General features: G+C 41.5%; 1 protein-coding gene across 1 annotated transcript in view; it reads left to right on the forward strand.

Annotated features, from left to right (window-relative positions):
* megf6b (multiple EGF-like-domains 6b) overlaps positions 1-21,714 on the forward strand; it is a 103,415-nt gene that overhangs the window by 47,981 nt on the left and 33,720 nt on the right. The window contains exon 4 of the mRNA XM_046075247.1: positions 4,725-4,829. Within this exon, the coding sequence (XP_045931203.1) occupies positions 4,725-4,829 (105 nt within the window). The remainder of the gene's footprint in view (positions 1-4,724; positions 4,830-21,714) is intronic.

Here is a 21,714-nt window from a genome sequence, read left to right on the forward strand (position 1 = left end):
CCGTGGCATTTAAACGATGCCCAATTGGCACTAAGGTGCCTAAAGTGTGCCAAGAAAACATCCCCCACACCATTACACCACCACCACCAGCCTGCACAATGGTAACAAGGCATGATGGATCCATGTTCTCATTCTGTTTACGCCAAATTCTGACTCTACCACCATCTGAATCTGTCTCAACAGAAATTGAGACTCATCAGACGAGGCAACATTTTTCCAGTCTTCAACTGTCCAATTTTGGTGAGCTCTTGCAAATTGTAGCCTCTTTTTCCTATTTGTAGTGGAGATGAGTGGTACCCGGTGGGGTCTTCTGCTGTTAGCTAATCCGCCTCAAGGTTGTGCGTGTTGTGGCTTCACAAATGCTTTGCCTCGGTTGTAACGAGTGGTTATTTCAGTCAAAGTTGCTCTTCTATCAGCTTGAATCAGTCGGCTCATTCTCCTCTGACCTCTAGCATCAACAAGGCGTTTTCGCCCACAGGACTGCCGCATACTGGATGTTCTTCCCTTTTCACACCATTCTTTGTAAACCCTAGAAATGGTTGTGCGTGAAAGTCCCAGTAACTGAGCAGATTGTGAAATACTCAGACCGGCCCGTCTGGCACCAACAACCATGCCACGCTCAAAATTGCTTAAATCACCTTTCTTTCCCATTCTGACATTCAGTTTGGAGTTCAGGAGATTGTCTTGACCAGGACCACACCCCTAAATGCATTGAAGCAACTGCCATGTGATTGGTTGATTAGATAATTGCATTAATGAGAAATTGAACAGGTGTTCCTAATAATCCTTTAGGTGAGTGTACTGTGTGGTTCCTGTTTGGTCTGAGTGGTGTGCATGCTATTATCATCTCAAATCCACATCTCTAAAGCCAGGAAAAGAGAGGAAATGTACAATGAAGTGGGCCAAATACTGGTGGTGCAGGTGTTGCTTTGATTTGTGATGTGATTTAAATGTCAATATTCTCATCATGATATTTGGAAATGGGGCGGCACGGTTTTCCGGTGGTTAGCACTGTGGCCTCACAGCAAAAAGGTCGCGGGTTCAAACCTCGGTTGCCCCCACCTTTCTGTGTGGAGTTTGCATGGTCTCTACGTGGGTTCTCTCCAGGTGCTCTGGCTTCCTCCCACTGTCCAAAGACCTACGGACTAGGTTAATTGGTGACCATAAAATTGTCCTTAGGTGTGAGTGTGAGTGGTTGTTTGTCTGTGTGTGGCCCGATGGATTGGCGACATGTCCAGGGTGTACCCCACCTTTCGCCCGATGTCTGCTAGGATTGGCTCCAGCCCCCGCGACCCTGTACGCAGGATAAGCGGTTGACGATGGATGGATGGAAATAAGGATGAAAATATATTTCTCTCATATGCATCTGTGTAATACAGACTTACAGTATGACAGTATATAGGGGGCAGCAAATTCTCCCAGATATTGTAATTGCTGGTCTTGCATACTGAGTAATTTTTTGCTAAGAATTATTGTACTTGCTTTGTCAAACCGAGATAGTGTCTACTTGGTATTTAAAGTCTTTCAAAGAAACCTGTCAGAGATCATTCTGACATAGCCTGCCCTGGTTTTCACACATTCCTCTGCATAGTGAAACATGTTTTGTTGCCTTAAAATACAGTGCTTGGCTCCACGCTTACCAATTATGGCACCAAACAGAGCCCTGAGCGCAGGCCTTTGTGTCTGTGACTTCCCCTAAATGTGGTCTCCCTCTGTGTCGCACTCTGGGGGTTAAACAGATCGACGGAGCCTAAACAAACACAAGGCTGCCCCTGTGTCGATGTGGTCATCCCCTTCAGAAGCTATAAGGGTGACACCTGCTCATTGGTTTTCAGTTTCTTGGCGCGAGTCGCTGACCCCTGCTTTCGCTGTCTCTTCTTTTTGTTGTAGCTGCTAATCCTCTCAGAGAAGGTGTCTTTGTAATAGAGTGGAGGCCTTCACAGCGACAGATGAGAGTGAGTTTTATGCCACGCTGCATGCCACATTAAGGAATCATTTTGGGGAAGATTAAGCAGCGTATGGGGCTCAGGAAGGGGGCAGACCAAAAATGTCCTGGTTAGCTGCCAACAATCCTGTGTGTCTCACATCTCAGAAGAGGGAATGTACATTCCCCTTGTTGTCACTTAGCCATGTTACCCTGACTGGCTCCGAGAGACATATGACCTTTTTCTTTGTTGCTGGTAATTTAGTCAATTTTAAAGCATTTTCACTACAATTTAGCAATGTCTCATTAATTTGATCTCTCCCAGCTGGTGGTGATTTAATTGTCCTGAAGAAATTTGCATGTATTTGGAGCCATGCAATTAAATCTGACCACTGAGTAATGCTTTTTTTCCTTCTTGTCTGTCATCAGCAGCTTTCACCACATCAAGCTTCCCTCACATTAGATAATCACAGAAGTAGGGATAGCTATATAACTGTATGCTGAACTACTACAGTGTGTCATTCTGTAGCCACACTGTCTTGGGGAACTGGAAGTCATCATGGGCAGATAGGCTGTGGTGAGATGGTCTTTCGTTTGGAATAGGATTTTAGCGGCTTCACAAATACGATTATGGTCTGTTAGGTTTTGAGCACAAGAACGTAAATGTTTTTGACAATGAGTTCAGTGAAACTCTGATTGCTGGGGTGGGCTGTGAGAGACAACAAGAGAGAGATAGCAGTGTGTGTGTGTGTGTGTGTGTGTGTGTGTGTGTGTGTGTGTGTGTTGTGAACTCCCTGGATGGTCCAACTGTTGAGCAGGTGTCTGAGGACTGGGCCAGATGACAGGCGGATGTTTAGGCTGAGAGACATGGCTGAAATTACTCCGGCTCATCTGTGATTATTAAAGATCACTTCTTCGTGTCCTGCTTCTCCGTTGTCTGGAAATGTAATGTAATTCTCCATATCTGTCATGATACAGTTGAAGCCAGACTGTAGATAGTCTTAAGTTAGCGTATATTTTCACACCCTTCATATTTTGCTTTCCTCAGCTGATCAGTTGAATATTTGATTGTACCTATCTGTAGGGGATATTTGTACATAATTAGGGCTGCAGATAATGCTTTAAAAAATAATTATCAGTTTTTATAACAAATGGAAAGTAATTTAGATACAATATCTGGACTTTCTGGACACAGTATTCCAGAATCCAAGATATTAGATCAGATTTATTTTTTTGCCTTACCAACAGTCCATAAAACAAAGAAAATCAGTGAATCTTAACAGATGAGAAGATATAAGCAACAAATGTTTAGCATTACTTTCTTGATGAATTACTTAAATGATCATCATCAACTCAATTATCAAAATTGTTCCTGATTAGATGTTTTGGTTGAATTTATTGATTAATCAACCAATTGCTTCAGCTGGTTAAGTTCAGACCTTAATTGTCCTGAAAGAGGAAATTCCTTTTGCAGCAAGGCCGCATAAAAACTAAGAAATACAGAAAACACAACATGACAATTAAAAACAGTGAAAGTGCTGGTACTATACACACATGACAGAACACAATAAAAGGTTCATAAAAGCAAGAAAAACTGCAATAGGAAGAACAGGGATCAGATAAAGTTTAAATCAGCAAATGAAGGCAAGCAGAAATCAGTCCAGGTCACGTTCATACTATCACTATGACCATATATGGCCAATAAATGGCATCAAAACCGGCAGCGCCTGGTGTGATGATAGGCCATGCCGCCTGTGGTTGGATTAGATGGGCAGAAAAAATTCATACCTGGCAGGAGATGCACACTTATACTGGTTTCCAGTTTCTTCACAATCATCTGAGGGAGGGATTGACATCTAAATTCCTGTTGTGATTAGCTGGACCATGTTTTTTTTCACTCACAGTGTCCACATGTTGCCAGACGGGCAGAGCAATGGCAGACATAAATCTTCTGGACCTGTCATCACTAAGCACTGTACTGTGTTCAGGAGAGTGCTAACAACAGGCCTGGCTTAAACAGCTGTGTCTTACTTCACAGGGATATTAGCCTCGACACATCAGATACAGGCCGAGAGGCTTGAGCACACGTGTACTGTACGTGCGCACACACACACAGTTTTGAGCGACGGACTGTCATGATTAATGTGAATGGATGGAATGTGATGCTGCACCTCTGTGACGGATTCACATGTTCTGAGTTACCTAGTGGCTCTCACTGTTTATGCGTCCTAGATTCTTTCAATTTTATGTCTTAATGAGCAACAACAGTTTGACTTAGAGGGATTTATGGACACAGGGTCACTGGCTCCAGAGATGGATGGGCCTGTGGCTCTGTGATTTTATCCCATGACTCACCCATGCAACATCTGAATGATTGCTGTTTGACTGAACTTTGGTCATTGTAACAATCAATCAAGGTCATTCTCAGGTAATGTTCTAAAACTGTGCGGGAAAGAGGCCACTTTACCTAAAGTCAGACAAGGTGTTATTGCCACTCATTATAAACACTCTCATTCTGTGAAAATGGAGTTTAGAAATTTCTTTTACTTGGCCAAAAGCCTGCTTCTCTGCTCAAAGAGTACCAAGCGGATTCCTCTTACATTGGTTAGTGTTAAAGGAGGAGAATCAAGGTTCCTCTTCAGTACGTGAGTTAACAGACTGATGATGATAAGGCTTTGATGGAAAGAGGTCAGAGTTTGAAACTGCAGATATTGAAATCTCATGACAACAGCCAGGTGTCTCTGCTCCACTTACAATATTTTTTTCCTTTCACCCTGTCTGTCCACGTGTACTCGTGCAGCGGTGTGTAGCTACGGTGTGTGCTTCAATGGGGGCCAGTGTCGGGAGGGATCCACCCAGCTTTGTGACTGTCCTGCAGGGTTTAATGGACCCAGCTGCCAGTATGGTGAGTAAAATCCTGTCCGTGTTTCATCTTAATGATGTCTTGTCTTCTATTCTTTTTGTATTTTTTTCGTGTGGTACATTTCTTAACTTCTTTTTAGAAGTCACTGCACAGTTATATCAATCTATTCTCAGCATTTAACCCATGTCCATCTGTCATTGTTTCTGGATGTATATTGTATATGATTGTATGTAGAAAAATACTTACAGGAAAAGTAGGACTCATGAAAACTCTTCTTGGACTTATTGAAACCGAAAGCAGCTTGCCATCTGATCAAAAACACCCTTTTGGCTCTTTACTGGAGCCTACAATTCTGATCCTTTTTGGTCAACTCTCCAGGCCTCCCTGCTGAACTCTGTCTGAGTGATCGCCTTTCTCTACGAGTGAATGAGATTCTCCTCACATCAGCAGTTGGCTTCTTTTACCAGCAGCCCAAGTATTTTATCAGCAACTCCATTGTTGAATTTGAGCTGTTGAAGTAAAACAGTGGAGTATTCTGTTGTTTTTCTGATAACACCACACGACAGGAAATTCCTCTTAGCGTCAACTTTTTACAAGAGTCATCCATCTCTCCCTCAAATTAGCCCTCCTAGACACTACAGGCTTTGTTGCATAAGTCAAGTTCAAACTGCGGGGACAGCTGAAAATCATGGTCTCCTTTTGTTACAATGGTCTGACTTGACTTTATGCTCTCTGGCCAGCATCCAGGATCTCCAAGTTCATCTCTAACGTACCAACTTCTTTATCCAAACATGATTGTCTCAGGAATTCTCTCGTGATACAGATGTAGCTTTGTGACACCTTTTTAGCACACTGTAAATTAACTTCCTCATTGTCTATTAGACTGTAGGACTTATGATCAAGCCTTGGGAAATGCAGCACTGACAGGCCCTCTATATGATCAGAGCTCTCTGTGGTAGCTAAGCTGGCCTGGCTTACTTCTGGTTACTTCATGCTTGAATGAAAGACTTAATCATAAGCACAGAGGGTCCATGAACACACATGCCCATTGAGGGGCTGCTTACGCCCATTGGTTGTCTTTTTCATGCCTGTCCTGATGGACCTAGTGGAGGTTTTTGAGAAGATTGAAGCCATCTGTTGAATGTGTTATTTGCTGATCAGAAACATTTACACTATAGATTTACAGGAACTTTAACATATAAACACAGTTACTCTGTATAAACACACAGGAATACTCTCATCTGGTTTTAATGCTCTGTATTCTAAGATGATACATGTATGTCTGGAATACATGTACAGTATGTATTTTTTAGTATTTTAGTATGTATTTACAATAAGTCGCCTGTCCTCAATGATCTCTACAGTAGCAGCTCATAAGTCACTTTGATTACAGCTTTGATAACACAGAGCAGCACTGCTGTGGTGGCATATTTCCCTGACACATAAGAATGTATCGTGGTATAGAGTGGTGAAGCTTGGGCTAGTGCACACAGTGCGGGGTACAATGCCTGTCATTCTTTACTCCTCACCATGAAAAACAATGTAGTGCTAAACGTCCTAATACCTAACCTAAACCTAAGACATGAAAAGTAAGACTGATGTTGAACCCTAGCCCTAAAATCCTGACATAACCTGTACACCCTAACGAAAAATAATAAAAACATCGTTCTGACAACTCATTAGGTGCAATACATTATTCTATTATGATCATAACGAGTCTTTCAAACTACCCTGCCCATCAGCTTTAGATGGTGAAATAGAAAGACGTGCGTAACATCTGTTAAGTGACACAAGACAGACAGGGCACAAGAGGAAATGTCGGAGCTGTTTAGCTGCTCGGTTTATCAGGAAACTGTCAAACTATTATCACATCAGTATGGGACAAAAAAAAAGAAAAGAGGAAAGGATAAAATATCTGTGCTGTATGGTTTCATTCATTTAAATAGTTTCTATGTTCCTCAGATATGAATGATGAGTTCCTAAGATACCAGAACATTTAAACATTACACACATTATTTGGACAAAAACACATTAATCAGTTCCAAAATAAAAAACTAAATGTGATCAAACACATCTCTTCTCTGCACTTTTTTGGTTTTAGAAAATATACAGTGCTGTTAAAAGGGTTCTACATTTTTCATTTTTATGCTTTTATTTATGTTCTCATTTTAAAATATCAAATAAAACATGGACTGGATGATAAAATCTTTTTATGACACTTGAGTTTTCTGTGTTCCCAGTACCAGACGTACAGTAAGGGGTTCTGGCATAACTGTTCCTTGGTGCAAGGTGCATGAAGGGAAGCAGTCTTGATTGAAACACAACCAAATGCGTTACTTAGGGGTGTACTCACTTTTGTTGCCAGCGGTTTAGACATTAATGGCTGTGTGTTGTCTTATTTTGAGGGGATAGCAAATTTACTCTGTTATAGAAGCTGTACCCTCACTACTTTACATTGTAGCAAAGTGACATTTCTTCAGTGTTGTTGCATGAAAAGATATAATCAATTATTTATAAAAATGTGAGGGGTGTACTCACTTTTGTGAGATACTGTATATATCTATATTATATATATATATATATATATATATCTTCTTGTGGGTGTCTGTCTAAAGAAGACTACTTTCATCGCCTGTTGAAGTATGTTTTTTTCAGTTGTCATTCAATTCTTGGCTACCTAATATTTCTTTTTGATGTTCACTTGACTATCTTTGTTTCCCATCACTATATAGGTTCCTTCTCTTTCAATTTGGCTTCCAGGCGGCCCCTTAGCTGCACTGTTATGATATCATTGCAGACATCAACTTTCCCCTATTCCCTTCCCACACATTGAGATCATTGAGTATTGTTCTGCATTGTGAATGATAGCTGTCATCAATGGGCACCTAGAGGCCCTTGCTTGTGTAGAGCTATGCAGCAAACCCCCACACCCTGATCCGCCCTCTATTGGAGGCCATTAGTCCGTAAACTCTCTGGCAGTTATATTGCCCTGTGTTTGGCATAGAATGGGCCGCTGGATGACGGGTGTGGGGCTGTTGGTGACTTCGCCTGACCCTGGGCAACATTTGGGATGATGGGAGTCAGACTTGGGCAGGAATACACTCACAGCTGTCCCATTTTTTGAGGTCCTGCATGTGCCAAATACTGGTCAGTTCAAAGTCAGTAGTCCAGAGGGCAAAGGGCATAGGTGCAGGCTGAGAACTAAGTGGCTCATTGGAGGAAGAGTAATAACATCACTTCTAATGAATGACTCGACGGCTCTGATATATAGTTAAGCCATTAAGAAGAACGCTCTGTGGTGGTCAGGCACACATCATTTCGTTGTAACACTATCACATTGTTGAGCCCTGGATAAATAACCTTGTTGGGTAGACGAGAGCACGCCGCTCACACAAGCTGCTGTGATAATTCACTGCTGCGGTCCACATGCTTCACACAGCTGTCAGTCACTGCTTGTTTCTCTCTTGTCATGTTTACATAAAAGCTGAAGCCGCAGCGGAGGACGTGACGAATGCGTGGAGCCGCAGTTCACTCAAAGATTCACTCATTTAATCACTTTAGATGGTTCTCAGCAGTGTAAAGAATTCCTCCACAGTCGCATGTGTTGAGATCCTGTTGAAGAGCTTTTGATGTGGTTCGTCTGTGTTTGTGTATAGTGATTGGTGTGTGTGTGTGTGTATTTATGTCGTTGAAGGGGGCCAATTAGTGCCCTGCTCTCAATAGTTGTCTGAAGCTGTCATGTGTTTTGCCTTTTAGTAGCATTGTGTCTGAGTGATGTATAAGACAGTAATTACTGTTTTGTTGTATTTGTGGCTTAACTCTGTGGTAAAGCGAGGGCCGGTGCCTAGAGGCTCTTCTAGTCCTTTCAAGACAATAAATTCCATTTTATTGGAATGGGTCACTTGCCTCGTGCTCGTACTTTCCAAACCATATCATACAGTAGGATTGATCCATTTCAAGTCTGTGTAATTTGAAATGACTGAGACTTCTATGGGATAAATTTTTATACTTTCCTGACTGCAGTTCTTTTAACAAAGAGTTTTAGCAAGTTGTAACATTTTGGTGGCATTACATTTTCAACATTAAGTATTTTAAATCTGTGAAACCCACCTTAGTCCCACATGAACACAACATTTTCTGTCAGTGTCACAAACATTTAGATTATTTTACAGGAGATTTTCTATAGTTTGTGTTTTTATCTGTGTTTCTCACTGGTTTGAAGGTTAGAAGAGTTAGGTGCTTGGTTAGAAAAATCATGTCATGTGCTTCTGTGCACCAATCAAGGTTTAGCAACTTTTGAATCAAACCGTAATGACAGTCGTAGGGTTGTTGGTAGGCCACTGTCAGTCAAACTTAATCAAACAACACCCACACAGTGCTAGTTAAGCTCAGTGTTTAAACTATTAATAAATAACATCTAGGGATGTTTATTTCTGTACTTTAATTTTGATTGTTGCTTATTGAGTCATTAATATTTAATGTTGTGGAGAAATATTTAAGACTTGAAACCAAGTTTTCAAGGGCATTAAGGCTTTGCTGCTTCCTTCAGAAAGCTGCATCTTTAGCTTAACATTTATAAGTTACAATTTAATTAACAATAAATTGAATAAACCTATTACAGAGTTGCCAACCCTTTTCTGTAGCCATGTATCTTTTTGCATATAAAATTTTGTCTGCTTTCGCACTGAAGTCCTCTCCACCTTGTCTATATCCAGTGGAATTTAGTCACTCTGTGCCTGATGTACTTAGTATCCATCCTGTCATCAGTAGACAAGTGGTATCCTCTGGGATCAACAGCTTCCAAGGCTTTTAGACCTCTGGCAGGGCAGATGTCTTCATACCAGCTGACATCTGGGCTCAGCCGCAGACAGACAGATGAACAGAAAGGCAGTCAGACACTTCATTCCTTTAACATGAAACTCTAAAATGTATATCTTTTAAAGCTACAGCTTGTGTACTTTTCTGAGGTGAAAAGTAAATGACAGTAATCTCAAATACATAAAACTGATGGATTGTGTATTAACTTGATGAGAGTTATTTGAAACAAATATGAGGAATCTGATATGACAGTTAAATCCTTTTATAGCTGAGGAAAAAATGTTCCAAATAGAAATAATCTGATATCTGAAAATACTGTACTTGTTCATTTCCAACAGGTTTACCATATATTTATTAGGCTTTTGCTTGTTGATCCCAAACTGTGAAATGTTTTACTGAAAGAGCGCTTTCTCTGTTACAGTAATTGCGTCCCATTTATTTGTTCTCTGCAAATGATTTCTGAACCATAAGCTCATATCTTGGCTGGGTTTGGGGTCAATGCAATGCCATGAGGACCAGCTTGTTCTAGACATCACTCAAGAAAGACCCTCTACTGATGGCTGTCATCATTATCATTATTCCGTAACACTTCAAAGCCGGCTCCCAGGCATGCTTTCTCAGCCACACAGCCATGTTGTCTTTGTAGCTTTTAGTCAAATGTTAGTGTGTCATACCATCTGTAAAGTTACTTACATTCATCCAGTATGATTATCAGTAACTGAGTTTATTCCTATTATCCAGAGAGATTAACACCAAACTAGTGAATATGAGTTTTAGTTTAAGCTTTTAAACAGTTGACTGAAGCGCTAAATAATGAGGTCAGTTATTTCTGTGGAGCCTGTCGGTGCATGACGTGAGTCCTCCACAGTCTAGTGGCTGAGGTGCTGAGAAATGGCACAGAGGGACCCCGAGATCCCTCTTTCATCAAAACCCTGTTATAGCTACAGAGATATGAACATGTCTGGGGGTATTTCTTATAACCTTCGATTAACGTGTTCTCTGATGTCAGATCACATGAGTCACAATTACATAACAGTAGTGGTGGAAAGTAACTTTTTTACTCAAGTACTGTACTTTTTGATTAAGTACCTGTTTTGTACCTGTTCATGCTATTAATACTACATAAAATGTAATACTTCTACGCTTGATTTCAGAGCAAAATATGTTACATAAATATATTTGACAACTGTAGTTACTGGTTATTTTTCCAGATGAAGTTTTCACTTACAAAACACTTCTATAATGCATTGTTACCCAACAGCACATAAAGTAGTTATCTCCACCTTGGCCAACTACAACACAAACCACAATGCTGCTTAAACTTTAAAGCTAAATTTTGCTGATAATATGTAGCACAACTACATTCATTTGTCATTTGTCAACAGTATTTGTATTTGTGCACTCTGGTATTTCTACAGTTATATGAACGATTTTAATAAGACCAAACGAATAAACTTTGGCCTTAATTTCCTATGGTGTAGATCAGTTTTCTGGTTCTATCTTGGAGCTGCACTGTGAAGGTGCATGCTTGTTAGCATGGTTGCAAAGTCAGGACAGCAACCCTGGAGCTATTGTGAGAATTCATTGTCTTGTTAAAGGACACTTGTTGAGTTGCACAGGACCTTTTGAAGTACACAGACTTGAACGAGGGTCGTCTGGTCAAGAATTCAGTGGATGAGAAAGATGGCTGTAGAAAAATACCATGAATCCTTTTATATTGAGTATGTGATGGTACCATGTCAGGTCAAAGATGTGAGGAGAGCAGTGTAATTTAGACGGTGAGTACTTGGACCTCTTGACCTAGTGGTTTATGTATTTTAACCACTAGGTACAGCTACTCGTCACACAAGACCTCTCACATCTGACACACATCGTCTTTCTTGCTGCTTCTGTCCATCTTTCACTGTCTTTTTTTTCTTTGAGTTGAACAAGGTACCAGAAAGTTTCATGTGTCTGGAAAATATGTGCTTCAGTTTTTGTATAGTCAGTGAGGGTGACTTCAGATGTTGCTCTTTGCAGTGCCTCTGTTGCTTCTCTAATAGCTGCCCTACTCTGCAATTACTTAAGGTTCAATAGTGGTCTTTCCTCATATTAACAGTCTAGTGGCCTGTTGTGACCTGTCTTTTGACACCCCTCCTGGGGAGGAGTGCTCTAACTGCTCCATGTTTGTTGAATTGTGATAAATGTGCACATCTTCCTACTCACAAATGTGTTTTTTTTTTCATTTTACATGTCTGTTATGCATTCTGGGTTTATTCCTTCTTAGTCATGGGAATCACTGTACCACATGAAGGCCAAATCAGCACAAAAATGTGGGTGTTTCATGCCTCCCAGATGTTAAATCCCAGTTAACACACACAGTGGCATGTTGGTCAGGAGTGTTGCTGGACTTGCCATCACTGACAGTGGTTTTATATTTGAATACAAGAGGGTAATCACGTGACATTTGCTCATCTTTTTTAGCCTTGCAAAGTGGAAGATCACCAGTATTAATAGTTTTATTAGTATAACTCTGTGCTTAGTTAAGCTGATTTATGTGACAATGGTGACTTTTGTGCTCTCCCTCTGTGCTGAAGATTGCAGGGGAGCAGATAGGTTAAAGGTCAGGCCAGCATGTGGACTTATTCTGTACCATTTTAGAGCAGGCCCTTCCAGGGCTGCACCCACTAGTAATGAACAGGAGGAAGGCTACACGTACACGCCTGTAACCCCCTATTTGAAAATGCAGGGTAACTGCTATCATCGCTGCTGCTCATCAAGCCATTTAGAAACTGACCATGACAGGAGGGAGCAGCAGTGACACTGATGGTATCAGTCATGTTTAGTGGATACAGGTCCGCATGGGGCTGGGTTGTAAAAGAGAGCATCCGTTGGCTGTATGGTGAAACCATTTCACACATGCTGCTCACCCTGGCAAGGGTACAAGTTTGACTCTCAGTTGACTTTTCTCTGGCTAAATATATAGTGTGTCTGCTCCCTTCATGTCCAGGACCTCTGAAATGTAATGAGAGAGGTGCTTTCAATATCATGTCGGCCTTGAAACCCTCCCCATTTTAAAAATAAATTCTTGAACTACGAGTACCATTCAATGGTTTTTACTTGAGATCAAGAAAAACAATTGACAAACCTCCCTGCTGAGCTAGCTGAGCACTTTAGCGTGTAAGTGCACCAAAATGAAACACATGCATGCCGTGGTCCTGACAGTTTCCTTTCCTCAGCTTAAATTAGTATGTGATCCCATTGTGATGATTAGCCAGTGTGGCTGATAATTGTTTCTTCTTTCACTAAGGAAATACAAGTTGGTATCGTTTTTGGTGTATTTGAAAGCAGTAAGTGGTCCACGAAGAAGAGGAGGTGCAAAAGATCCAAACATGAATATGCTCATGCCAGCCTTAAGAGAATGTGAAACTTGCTGTACAGCCCTTTTCCACTCTAGGAATTTAATAACCTGTTTTCTGAGCCTTTCCTAAATCTAAACGTTTGGGTACCTTGTATATACAGTCTATGCCTGTGAGGCTTTGGTACTAGCCTCTCCTTGCATTTCCACTGTATTTAACAAACTGACATTTTGGGTATACGCTATTAAAAAGGCAAAAACAGGACAGGCATTAATTTAATCTGATGTTTGGTAGATGAGGGAAGTAAGTGCTTGTTGGACAGACAACAATGTAACATTTATGTGAAGATAAGATTCAAGTTTATGTGCTGATGGATAATCTTTGTTCAGACTGCAGGCAAATCAGATTTGACTGTCAACACTGTTATTTGCAAGTGATCAGATGGGCCTCTAGTGCCTTAAACTAGCTTTATTTTTCTATAGCCTACTGTTTTATCTTTTTAATATTTCCCCTGCATTGTCTGGCTGTTTTTGTCCCCATCTCTGCCAGACATTGAGAAATCTTCTGGTTTCTCTTTTTGTTTTCAACCATTGGCTCTTGCTTGCTCTGAATGGGGCCCCTGTTATGGGTGGTGTGGTGTGGGGACAGAGTGGACCCAAATGCAAAGTTCAGCTTTGACAGGTTTTATTGAGAAAAGGGGGTGAGGGACTGGAGTCGAGGGAGAGGTGGATGCCGGGGAAACACAGGTACGGGGAACCGAGGAGACTGGGACCAGAGGGCCGGGGAACACTGGGGCCGAGGAAACGAGGAGGCGACGGAGAACAGGGAGGACGCCGTGGGGAAAGTCCGAGGAGGAGAGGACCGGAGGATGAGCCCAGCCGACTGAACAGAGGACGAGAGTGAGTGAACCTGGGAGGAAAGCAGACAAAGAGACAGGGTTAGTGACAGAGGCGACAAAGCACAGGGAAATTGAGAGAAATCAAAAAACATGAGAGCCTAAATGCAGAGGTGGCACTGGGTACGGAGCAACGACGATCAAGCAAGAATGGTGTGGAGGACCGGGGTTGACTACTGGCAGGTGTGGCAGGCTGACAAGGTGGCTGATGAGGTGCAGGTGCAGGTTGTAGGCTGGGCTCAGGAGCGGAGGGAGAGAGAGAGAGAGAGAGAGCACACACAGGGGAGGAGACACAGGGAGGCAGGCAGAGAACAGAGAAAACCCAGGAAAAAGAAGAATAACTGATGAAAAGGAGAAAAAAACAGGACACTCACCGTTAGCCGGGCTGCCACCACAACAATGTTTTCCATTGCAGTGGGAAAAGGACTATTAATGTGCCACTGATTGACAGGTATAGCACCGTGATATTTTATATGCTCTAATAACACAATTAGATTACAAAGTAGCTGTGACCATTTCCAATCCACTTTCACCTTTGGCAACTTCATCATAGAAAAGATTCCAGGAATATCACATATTAAATTTTTCCTGTTTTCTCAAACTACTGTACATAAGAACTGGGAAATTTTGGCTGGGTTGAAAGACTTTAACGCTCACCCATAATTCACATGATTATCTTTTATTTTGCCCAGCTACCCAGAGCTAAAACAACACGAGTTTGTAAATCTGTGCGATCCCCAGCTGCAGCAGTTTATCACTCATGATAGGTGTGTACGTCCTTCATTGGGATGTCAAAAGGTGTTGGTCATTAGTTTATAGAGCTGTGATATGACCATCACCACATGTATCTGCTCAAAATCAGGCTGTTATGCTTCTAGAGCATTTTTTAAAGTAGGATAGAAAAAGTTGTAAAAGTCAAATGGCTGATAATGGGATAGTAAATGTCAGAAAAATCACAAGCAGTCTAAATCATTGTCAGGGTTTCCCTTTTCCTCTCTGATGGGTTTAACAGGCTACAGCTGAAGTGGCTGTGAACAGGTTGAAGTCTGCTTTTTTACTTTACTCTGAGAGAATTACGTCTTTGGTTCTAACCTTAAAAACACAAGGAGAATGTGAGGAATTTTGTAATGAGAGCTGTTTTAACAGTGAGCAAGGTCAGACGGTGACATAATCTTGCTATTCATAACTTTTGATGTTTTTAACTTTTTTTGTGTTACAATGCAATCTCTTCAGTCAGCCGTAAATAGCAATTTAAATGGACCATTCACAGAGCCACTGACGTGTTTTCTGGTTTTTTTGCCATTTGAAGGTTTAATCCCGTTCTTTGAGTATTGTTCACACTCAGCATAGCGTGACTTCCAGAGCAGCTGAAATGAAGGAGTCCGCGGAGATGTAGGCACTGCCCGGAGAACCAGAGGCTCCTAGCAAATCTTTTCTCACACATTCTGCACCGCTTTGTCCAGAACTCCTGTGATTCTTTGACTTATTACCTCTTTGGTTTGAGAGAGCAAAGCATGGGATAGGGAAAGGGAATAGAGAGGGATGTATAGAAATAAGCAGTTGAGACCTTATTGTGGAAAGTTTTCGATTAATTTTTTGATTAATTTGTCAATGCTTTTTGCGAATAATTAATCCCATCCATCCATCCATCTTCATCCGCTTATCCGGGGTCAGGTCGTGGGGGCAGCAGCTCCAGCAGGGGACCCCAAACTTCTCTTTCCTGGGCCACATTAACCAGCTCTGACTGGGGCATCCCGAGGCGTTCCCAGGCCAGTGTGGAGATATAATCTCTCCACCTAGTTCTAGGTCTTCCCCGAGGCCTCCTCCCAGCTGGACGTGCCTGGAACACCTCCCTAGGGAGGCGTCCAGGAGGCATCCTTACCAGATGCCCAAACCACCTCAACTGGCTCCTTTCAACGCAAAGGAGCAGCAGCTCTACTCTGAGCTCCTCGCGGATGGCGGAGCTTCTCACCCTATCTCTACGGGAGACACCAGCCACCTGCCTGAGGAAACCCATTTTGGCCGTTTGTACCCGAATAATTAATCATTTGGTCTAAAATTTCATAGTCGAACATGCCCATCACAATTCCACACAATTCACAAGTCCCTTTTGTTGTGTTTGACACACATGCGATACACAGTCCTGCTACCTGTTTCACACTACTGATCGACAATTGGTAATGGTATCAAGTAAGGAAACATAGTAGTGCACGTGCAAAGGCAAGGAAAACATAATAATCCACTACATGTTATATTACTCAAAAAGCTGGCTTTGCAAATATTGGACGAGGAAGTCAACGAGTTTGTCAGGCTCATGGATACACACAATGCATTTTGGTGAGTAACATTGAACATAAACATAAAAAATCCCACCTTTAAACGTTCATCGAATTTTTGGTTGTTTAATTTTACTGTTGGTCAACTAATCAGTTAATTTGATAGTAATTTTAGCACTACTTCTGTCAGAAAAATGTTCTGAGGGTGAAGGAAAATTTAGACCCCCCCCCCCGTAGGGGTGCACAATATATTGATTCAATATCATTATCGCAATATCATGTTATGCAATATCATATTGAAAATGTCCCGGAAAGTATACAGTATTCAGTTTATTTTGTGGAGAGATGCTTCAGTTGGCTGTGTTATGTTTGAATTAGAGCCCAATTGAAATCGCTGTGTCATGATGTTACATTGGCCAGTTGCCCTGTCACATGCAAGTGTCCACTACACAAACACATGCTGCGGAGCGTACCACACAATGCGCGTGCATACTTCCACAGCGTGTGAGTGAAGAGCGAGATAGGGAAATAAATTTTTATTTTTTTTTAAATAAAAAAGATGACTATGATGAAAACAGAGATCGAAGACGAAATGTATAGGAAAAAGGGCCCATCACCTTTTGTGTTTTAACATATGTTTAAGAATATCGAAATTAATATAGTTCTCGCAATATCCATGGTCAATATTGTAATGTCACATTTTGTTACTATCGCACAACCCTATGAGCCTTCCCCACAAAAAATGTATTGATGATTAAATTAGCAATGACACTGACAAGGGTGAAGGGGTTATTTTTTCTTTGGCAGGAATTGTTTGATCCCTCGTAGACAAAAGCAATGGATCCTTAAATTCAGTCAGTATTCCCTCTTCTTTTGCTGCCCCATCCTAAACCACTGTGAGATATTTAGGCGAGAGAGAGACAGACAGCGAGAGAGAGAAGTCCTTTTCCAGTGAAGGCAGTAAAGCATCTCTAATGAGAGGGAGTGCGTTGCAGTCAGGGTGGGGTATGTACTTGCCCTCCTACCTGCCATTGCATCCTGCGTAGCACCCTAATCTCCCATAATTGTGCCGAGTCTGGGCTCCCACCCTGTCTCATTAGGCTCTTTACAGCATTCCTGATGAAAGGTCACTTCTGGTCGCGCTGGGGGCGAGTGCATTAAGTTTGTGTAAATTGGCAGTGACAAGAGTTCGTAAAATACAATTAGAGGAATAATCAGCGTGCACTGATCCCTTTATCTGACAGTGGTGCCCTGGTTCTCCTTATCTACCGCTACCTTCTTACTAAATCTGCTTTTGCTGGCTGTCTCTGTTCCTCCCTATCAGCTCCTTGTGTATTCCAGTGAACCAAACTTCTAATTTCTGTTTTCCCTCCAGTGTCTTCCTGATGTTTCGTGAGGTGTGAAAAACAAATGCCAATCTGAAACAAATGTTATGAGGGGGTGTCAGTCGCTTTCCACATGTCAATGCAGTTTAAAAAAAATCAGACTGTAGTTTGAATCTCATAACTCTGTTTTACCTCATCTAAGTACAGACTGCTTTGCTGGCATTCTTGCTATGGTCACGTTATGTTAAACTTAAACTGTCAGAGACATTTGCAGAAGTAATCATTTATAGCTGTTAGATTGCACATATTTAAGGGAGCACTCAAAAAAATCCCAAAGCATAACAAACACATACATAAACATCAAATCCTAAATGTGACCTTTGGCGATTACGCAGACTGGCCTGTAGGGAGCACACAAATCTGACAAACACATTTCTGTCCTCCTCATCAAGTCTCTCAAGGAATTGACCTTATCAGTGACAGCTGATAGGACACGCATCATATGTCATTTTAACTAGAAGGAGCTAGCAACACTTAGCAACAGTTTACCACTTCTTGACTGTGCTTATTGTAGCTGATACAGATTAATTAAAATATGCCATCATCGGTCCAGGTATCCTTGGGGTCAGCTTAGGACATCTTTAACTAATATGACTGGACGGGACGAGTCAGCTGGTAGCCAAGCAGCTGATGAATGAGCCACGGATGGTAAATCATGAATGAAGCATGCCAGTCGGCCAAATGCAAATGCGACTTCAACACTCTCCCTGAATGGGAGTCTTTATGTCTATCTAAATTCACAAGATGAATCTGTGAGAGTAAGTGTATGCTTTCTGGTGGAATCGCCTAATTAACAACTGAGAGGCTGCAAAGAAAAGAGACTTAGACTTAGGATATCTGGCTTCAGGCTGCCTCATCTATGTGGCGCTCCGATCTTGTTGCGGCTGTCCTGCTACCTTTGTGCCATGCTGGGTATGAAATCATCAAAGACAAAGCTTATTTCAAGGTCAGGAAAATACATCGATGCACCACCATGAAAACAAAGCCTTGTGCCTTAGAATTAGATGTAGCCAGGGGACTGTGTATTTGACTGCTGTTCTTTTCAAGTTTGAACAACTGTGAAACCACGTTGTGTCCCACTTCAGCTTGTGAAGAAATAATCAGTATCAGTATTGATTCTCCCTGTACACCCCGAGCATGAAAGTCTGTCATGTACCTGCCACCTTTTGCCCAGCAGGTAAATGTCTCTGAGCAGACACTGAGCTAAGACCCTTCACATACCACAGCAGCATATCTCACATATGTGACAGAGAGGGAGACAGGCTGGAAACCACAACAAGTAATTTTTTGGATTCCTGCTGGCCTGCATGTGTTGTCCCACTCAAAACTCCTGGGTCAGAGTTGGAAAAGACCAGTCCCAGCAGGTAGAGCACTGAGAGAACACGCAAAGGGTCAGAGGGCAATCCCCTGAGGTCCACAAGGTATTTGTTCCTCCTGTTTGTCTGTGTAGATCATAAAATATTATTCTGGAGACACGCATAGGTTCATGCAGCTGTGTTGCAGTCTGTAACTTTTACTGACATTAAAAATGATTGACAGAAGTCAGAAATGTCTGGTTATCCGCAGGTGAAGGGAAAAACAACTTCTCCCCAGACTCATTGCTCTGTCAGGCACCTTCCATCAAATGATTACAGTCAGAACAGTGATGTGAGAGAACTTTGCGATTGTCTCTATCAGCATAAAACATGATTTTCAGTTTGAGGTCTATGACTTCTTGTAGGACAGCCTGCGTCTGGGAATGAAGGAGTTATGATAGTTACCCTAAGCTGCAATGAAGAAGAGGGTAAAAAATTAATCTGAGAAGCAGCTGGCTTAAGCATGGACTATCCCATCACACATAAACATGCATGAGTACCTACACTCAAATGTGTGCACATGAAACGCATACTCTTGCGTGCTTACCTGGCAGTGCAGTGAATTGGATCATCAAAATGGGGATTAGAGGAGTTTAGGGCTCATTGGAGCAGAATGTTCACTAAACAAACTTAAACACACAAATCCTTGTGGTCAAACATGCACAAATAATAAAAGTCCCTTGATTAATATTTTTACCAAGAGTCAGTCAGCCTCTCAGTGCTTCTCTCAGCACAGCAGTATGCTACTTGTCTGTGGTTGCAGCAAAGATTTTCATAACTTTACCAAAATCTGCACAAGACTAGTGCTGCAACTAATGATAATCCCCATTGTCGATTAATCTACTGATTAATTTCTCAATTAACTGATTATTCGTTTGGTCTATAAACATCAGAAAATGGTGAACAATGCCTATTAGAGTATTCTTGAACCCAATGTCACATCATCAACCAACCAAAAGTCCTAATATTCAGTTTATAGTAATTCCAACATTTCAGAACCTGGAAATTGATCCAAATGGTGTCGACTAATCCATTCATCAACTAATTGTTGCAGCTCTAAATACGACGCTAAAAGCTTGTGATGATTTTATATTTCCAGAGAGAAAGTGTTTACGTTGACAGTTAGGGTTTATTTAGCGTCATCCGAGGTACAGCACCTTAAAACGCTTTGGTTTCATCACTGAGACGAGTAGTTGCCACCTGGTTGCAATGCCTTTAAAAAAAAAAAAAAAAAAAAAAAAACTACCGCACACTGATCTGACTTTGACTACTTTATTTGTGATATCAGATCAGTGTGCTGTAGTTTTTTGGTTTTTTTGATAGACTTATCTTGCTATCTACCAGCACCTCATTGTTGTTGCTGTGCTCGGGGAATGTTTTGTTTTGTTGCGAAGCGCTCAGTGCCTATACTGTAACACCCTTTACTCCACGGTGAGACTTTTTACTCCAAACTTGAGACAGATGAATGACTTCATGGAAACATTAGAGGTTTGTGAAAGGAGGTACAGGAGTCTTAAACATCAGTGGATACACATCACAGGGTTCTGTGTGCGGTTAGTCTGTCATCATTAAAGGGGACATTCTTCTTTCAGGAAAGCCACATCACGTCCGAATGATAGTGCCACTTAACAGCTCAGCTGCCACAGTGGCCACAATTACAGGGCATCAGGAAGAAACTTGTTCCCATAACGAGCACTAAGAATACGTCAACTAGGATTAGGGGTGGACATTATTGGAAGCTTAATACAGCATACATACTTTTCTGGTGTAAGTCAGTGCGGTGAACCAGAGTGAAAGATGTGTTCCAGAGTGTGCACTTGGACAAGTTAAGTGTGGTCTTCTTTGACTTTGAATTATTATATTGTGGCAGCTGTGTTTTAGTTACAGGATAAATGAGAGAGAGGAAGCAGAATCACATAGTGTCAACTTGATAAACATCCAGCAGCACATCAGGGCTATTATAGATGTAGCATGAGATTGACAGCAGGGGGCAATGTTGTACTTGAGCTGATGCCGTGCAGAGAAGGAAAAGAAAGAAATACGTCCTGTTTTTTGTCTAATGTGTAAAATCATGGCCTCAATGTTTAATTTGTTGAAAGAGCTTACCAACCAATGTTATCAATTTCAGCCATCTCCTCTCATATTTACACGAAAGCTTTGCCTCCTGAAATACTGTGAAATATGCCAGAAATGTTGTGCTACCAAACCTTCTGTTTGTTGTTCACTAATATATTTAGACCTTAAGCAGAAGACCAACCTGATTACACCTGGCATGTGAAGTGAACAGGCTTCTTGATCCCTGCCCTTGTTTGCCTGCAGTCTACCTGTAAATGTTCCATACCACAGAGACAGCAGTCTGATAGAAAAGCATTACAAGGAAACCTTAGAGCTTAAAGTACAGAATGACCCAAACCGCAGAGGTAATGCTTGGATAAAACATTTTGAATGTATCTTTGGGATTCTTGTGATATCTGACACCAGGAGAATATCCATGTGAAATCCATGACGGGTTATAGGGTCCATTAAAATAACTTTTATAATAACTTTTGTGAGCTTGGGTGAGCACATTTCACCAGTTCATCTGTTTCATTTGAGCTTCTGCCAGGCAGCCTTGTGGCGCTGCAAAAGGCAAGTTTATTTATATTACACGTTTTAACAAGAAGGCATTCAAAGTGATGTATATAGGACATAAGAGGCATTAAGGCAATATATAAAAGAGTTAAGTAAAATAGAAAATAAGATGATTGGTTTGCTAGTCAGACAAGATGTTGTCATGAACCGTCCTGCTGCCACATGTGGAGGTCAGCCACACAGAAATCCCCGTCTGAATGAAACCTCTGACTCTGATACGTCTCACGGA

This window comes from Micropterus dolomieu, linkage group LG18, assembly GCF_021292245.1.
Source record: "Micropterus dolomieu isolate WLL.071019.BEF.003 ecotype Adirondacks linkage group LG18, ASM2129224v1, whole genome shotgun sequence".
Taxonomy (NCBI): Eukaryota; Metazoa; Chordata; class Actinopteri; order Centrarchiformes; family Centrarchidae; genus Micropterus; species Micropterus dolomieu.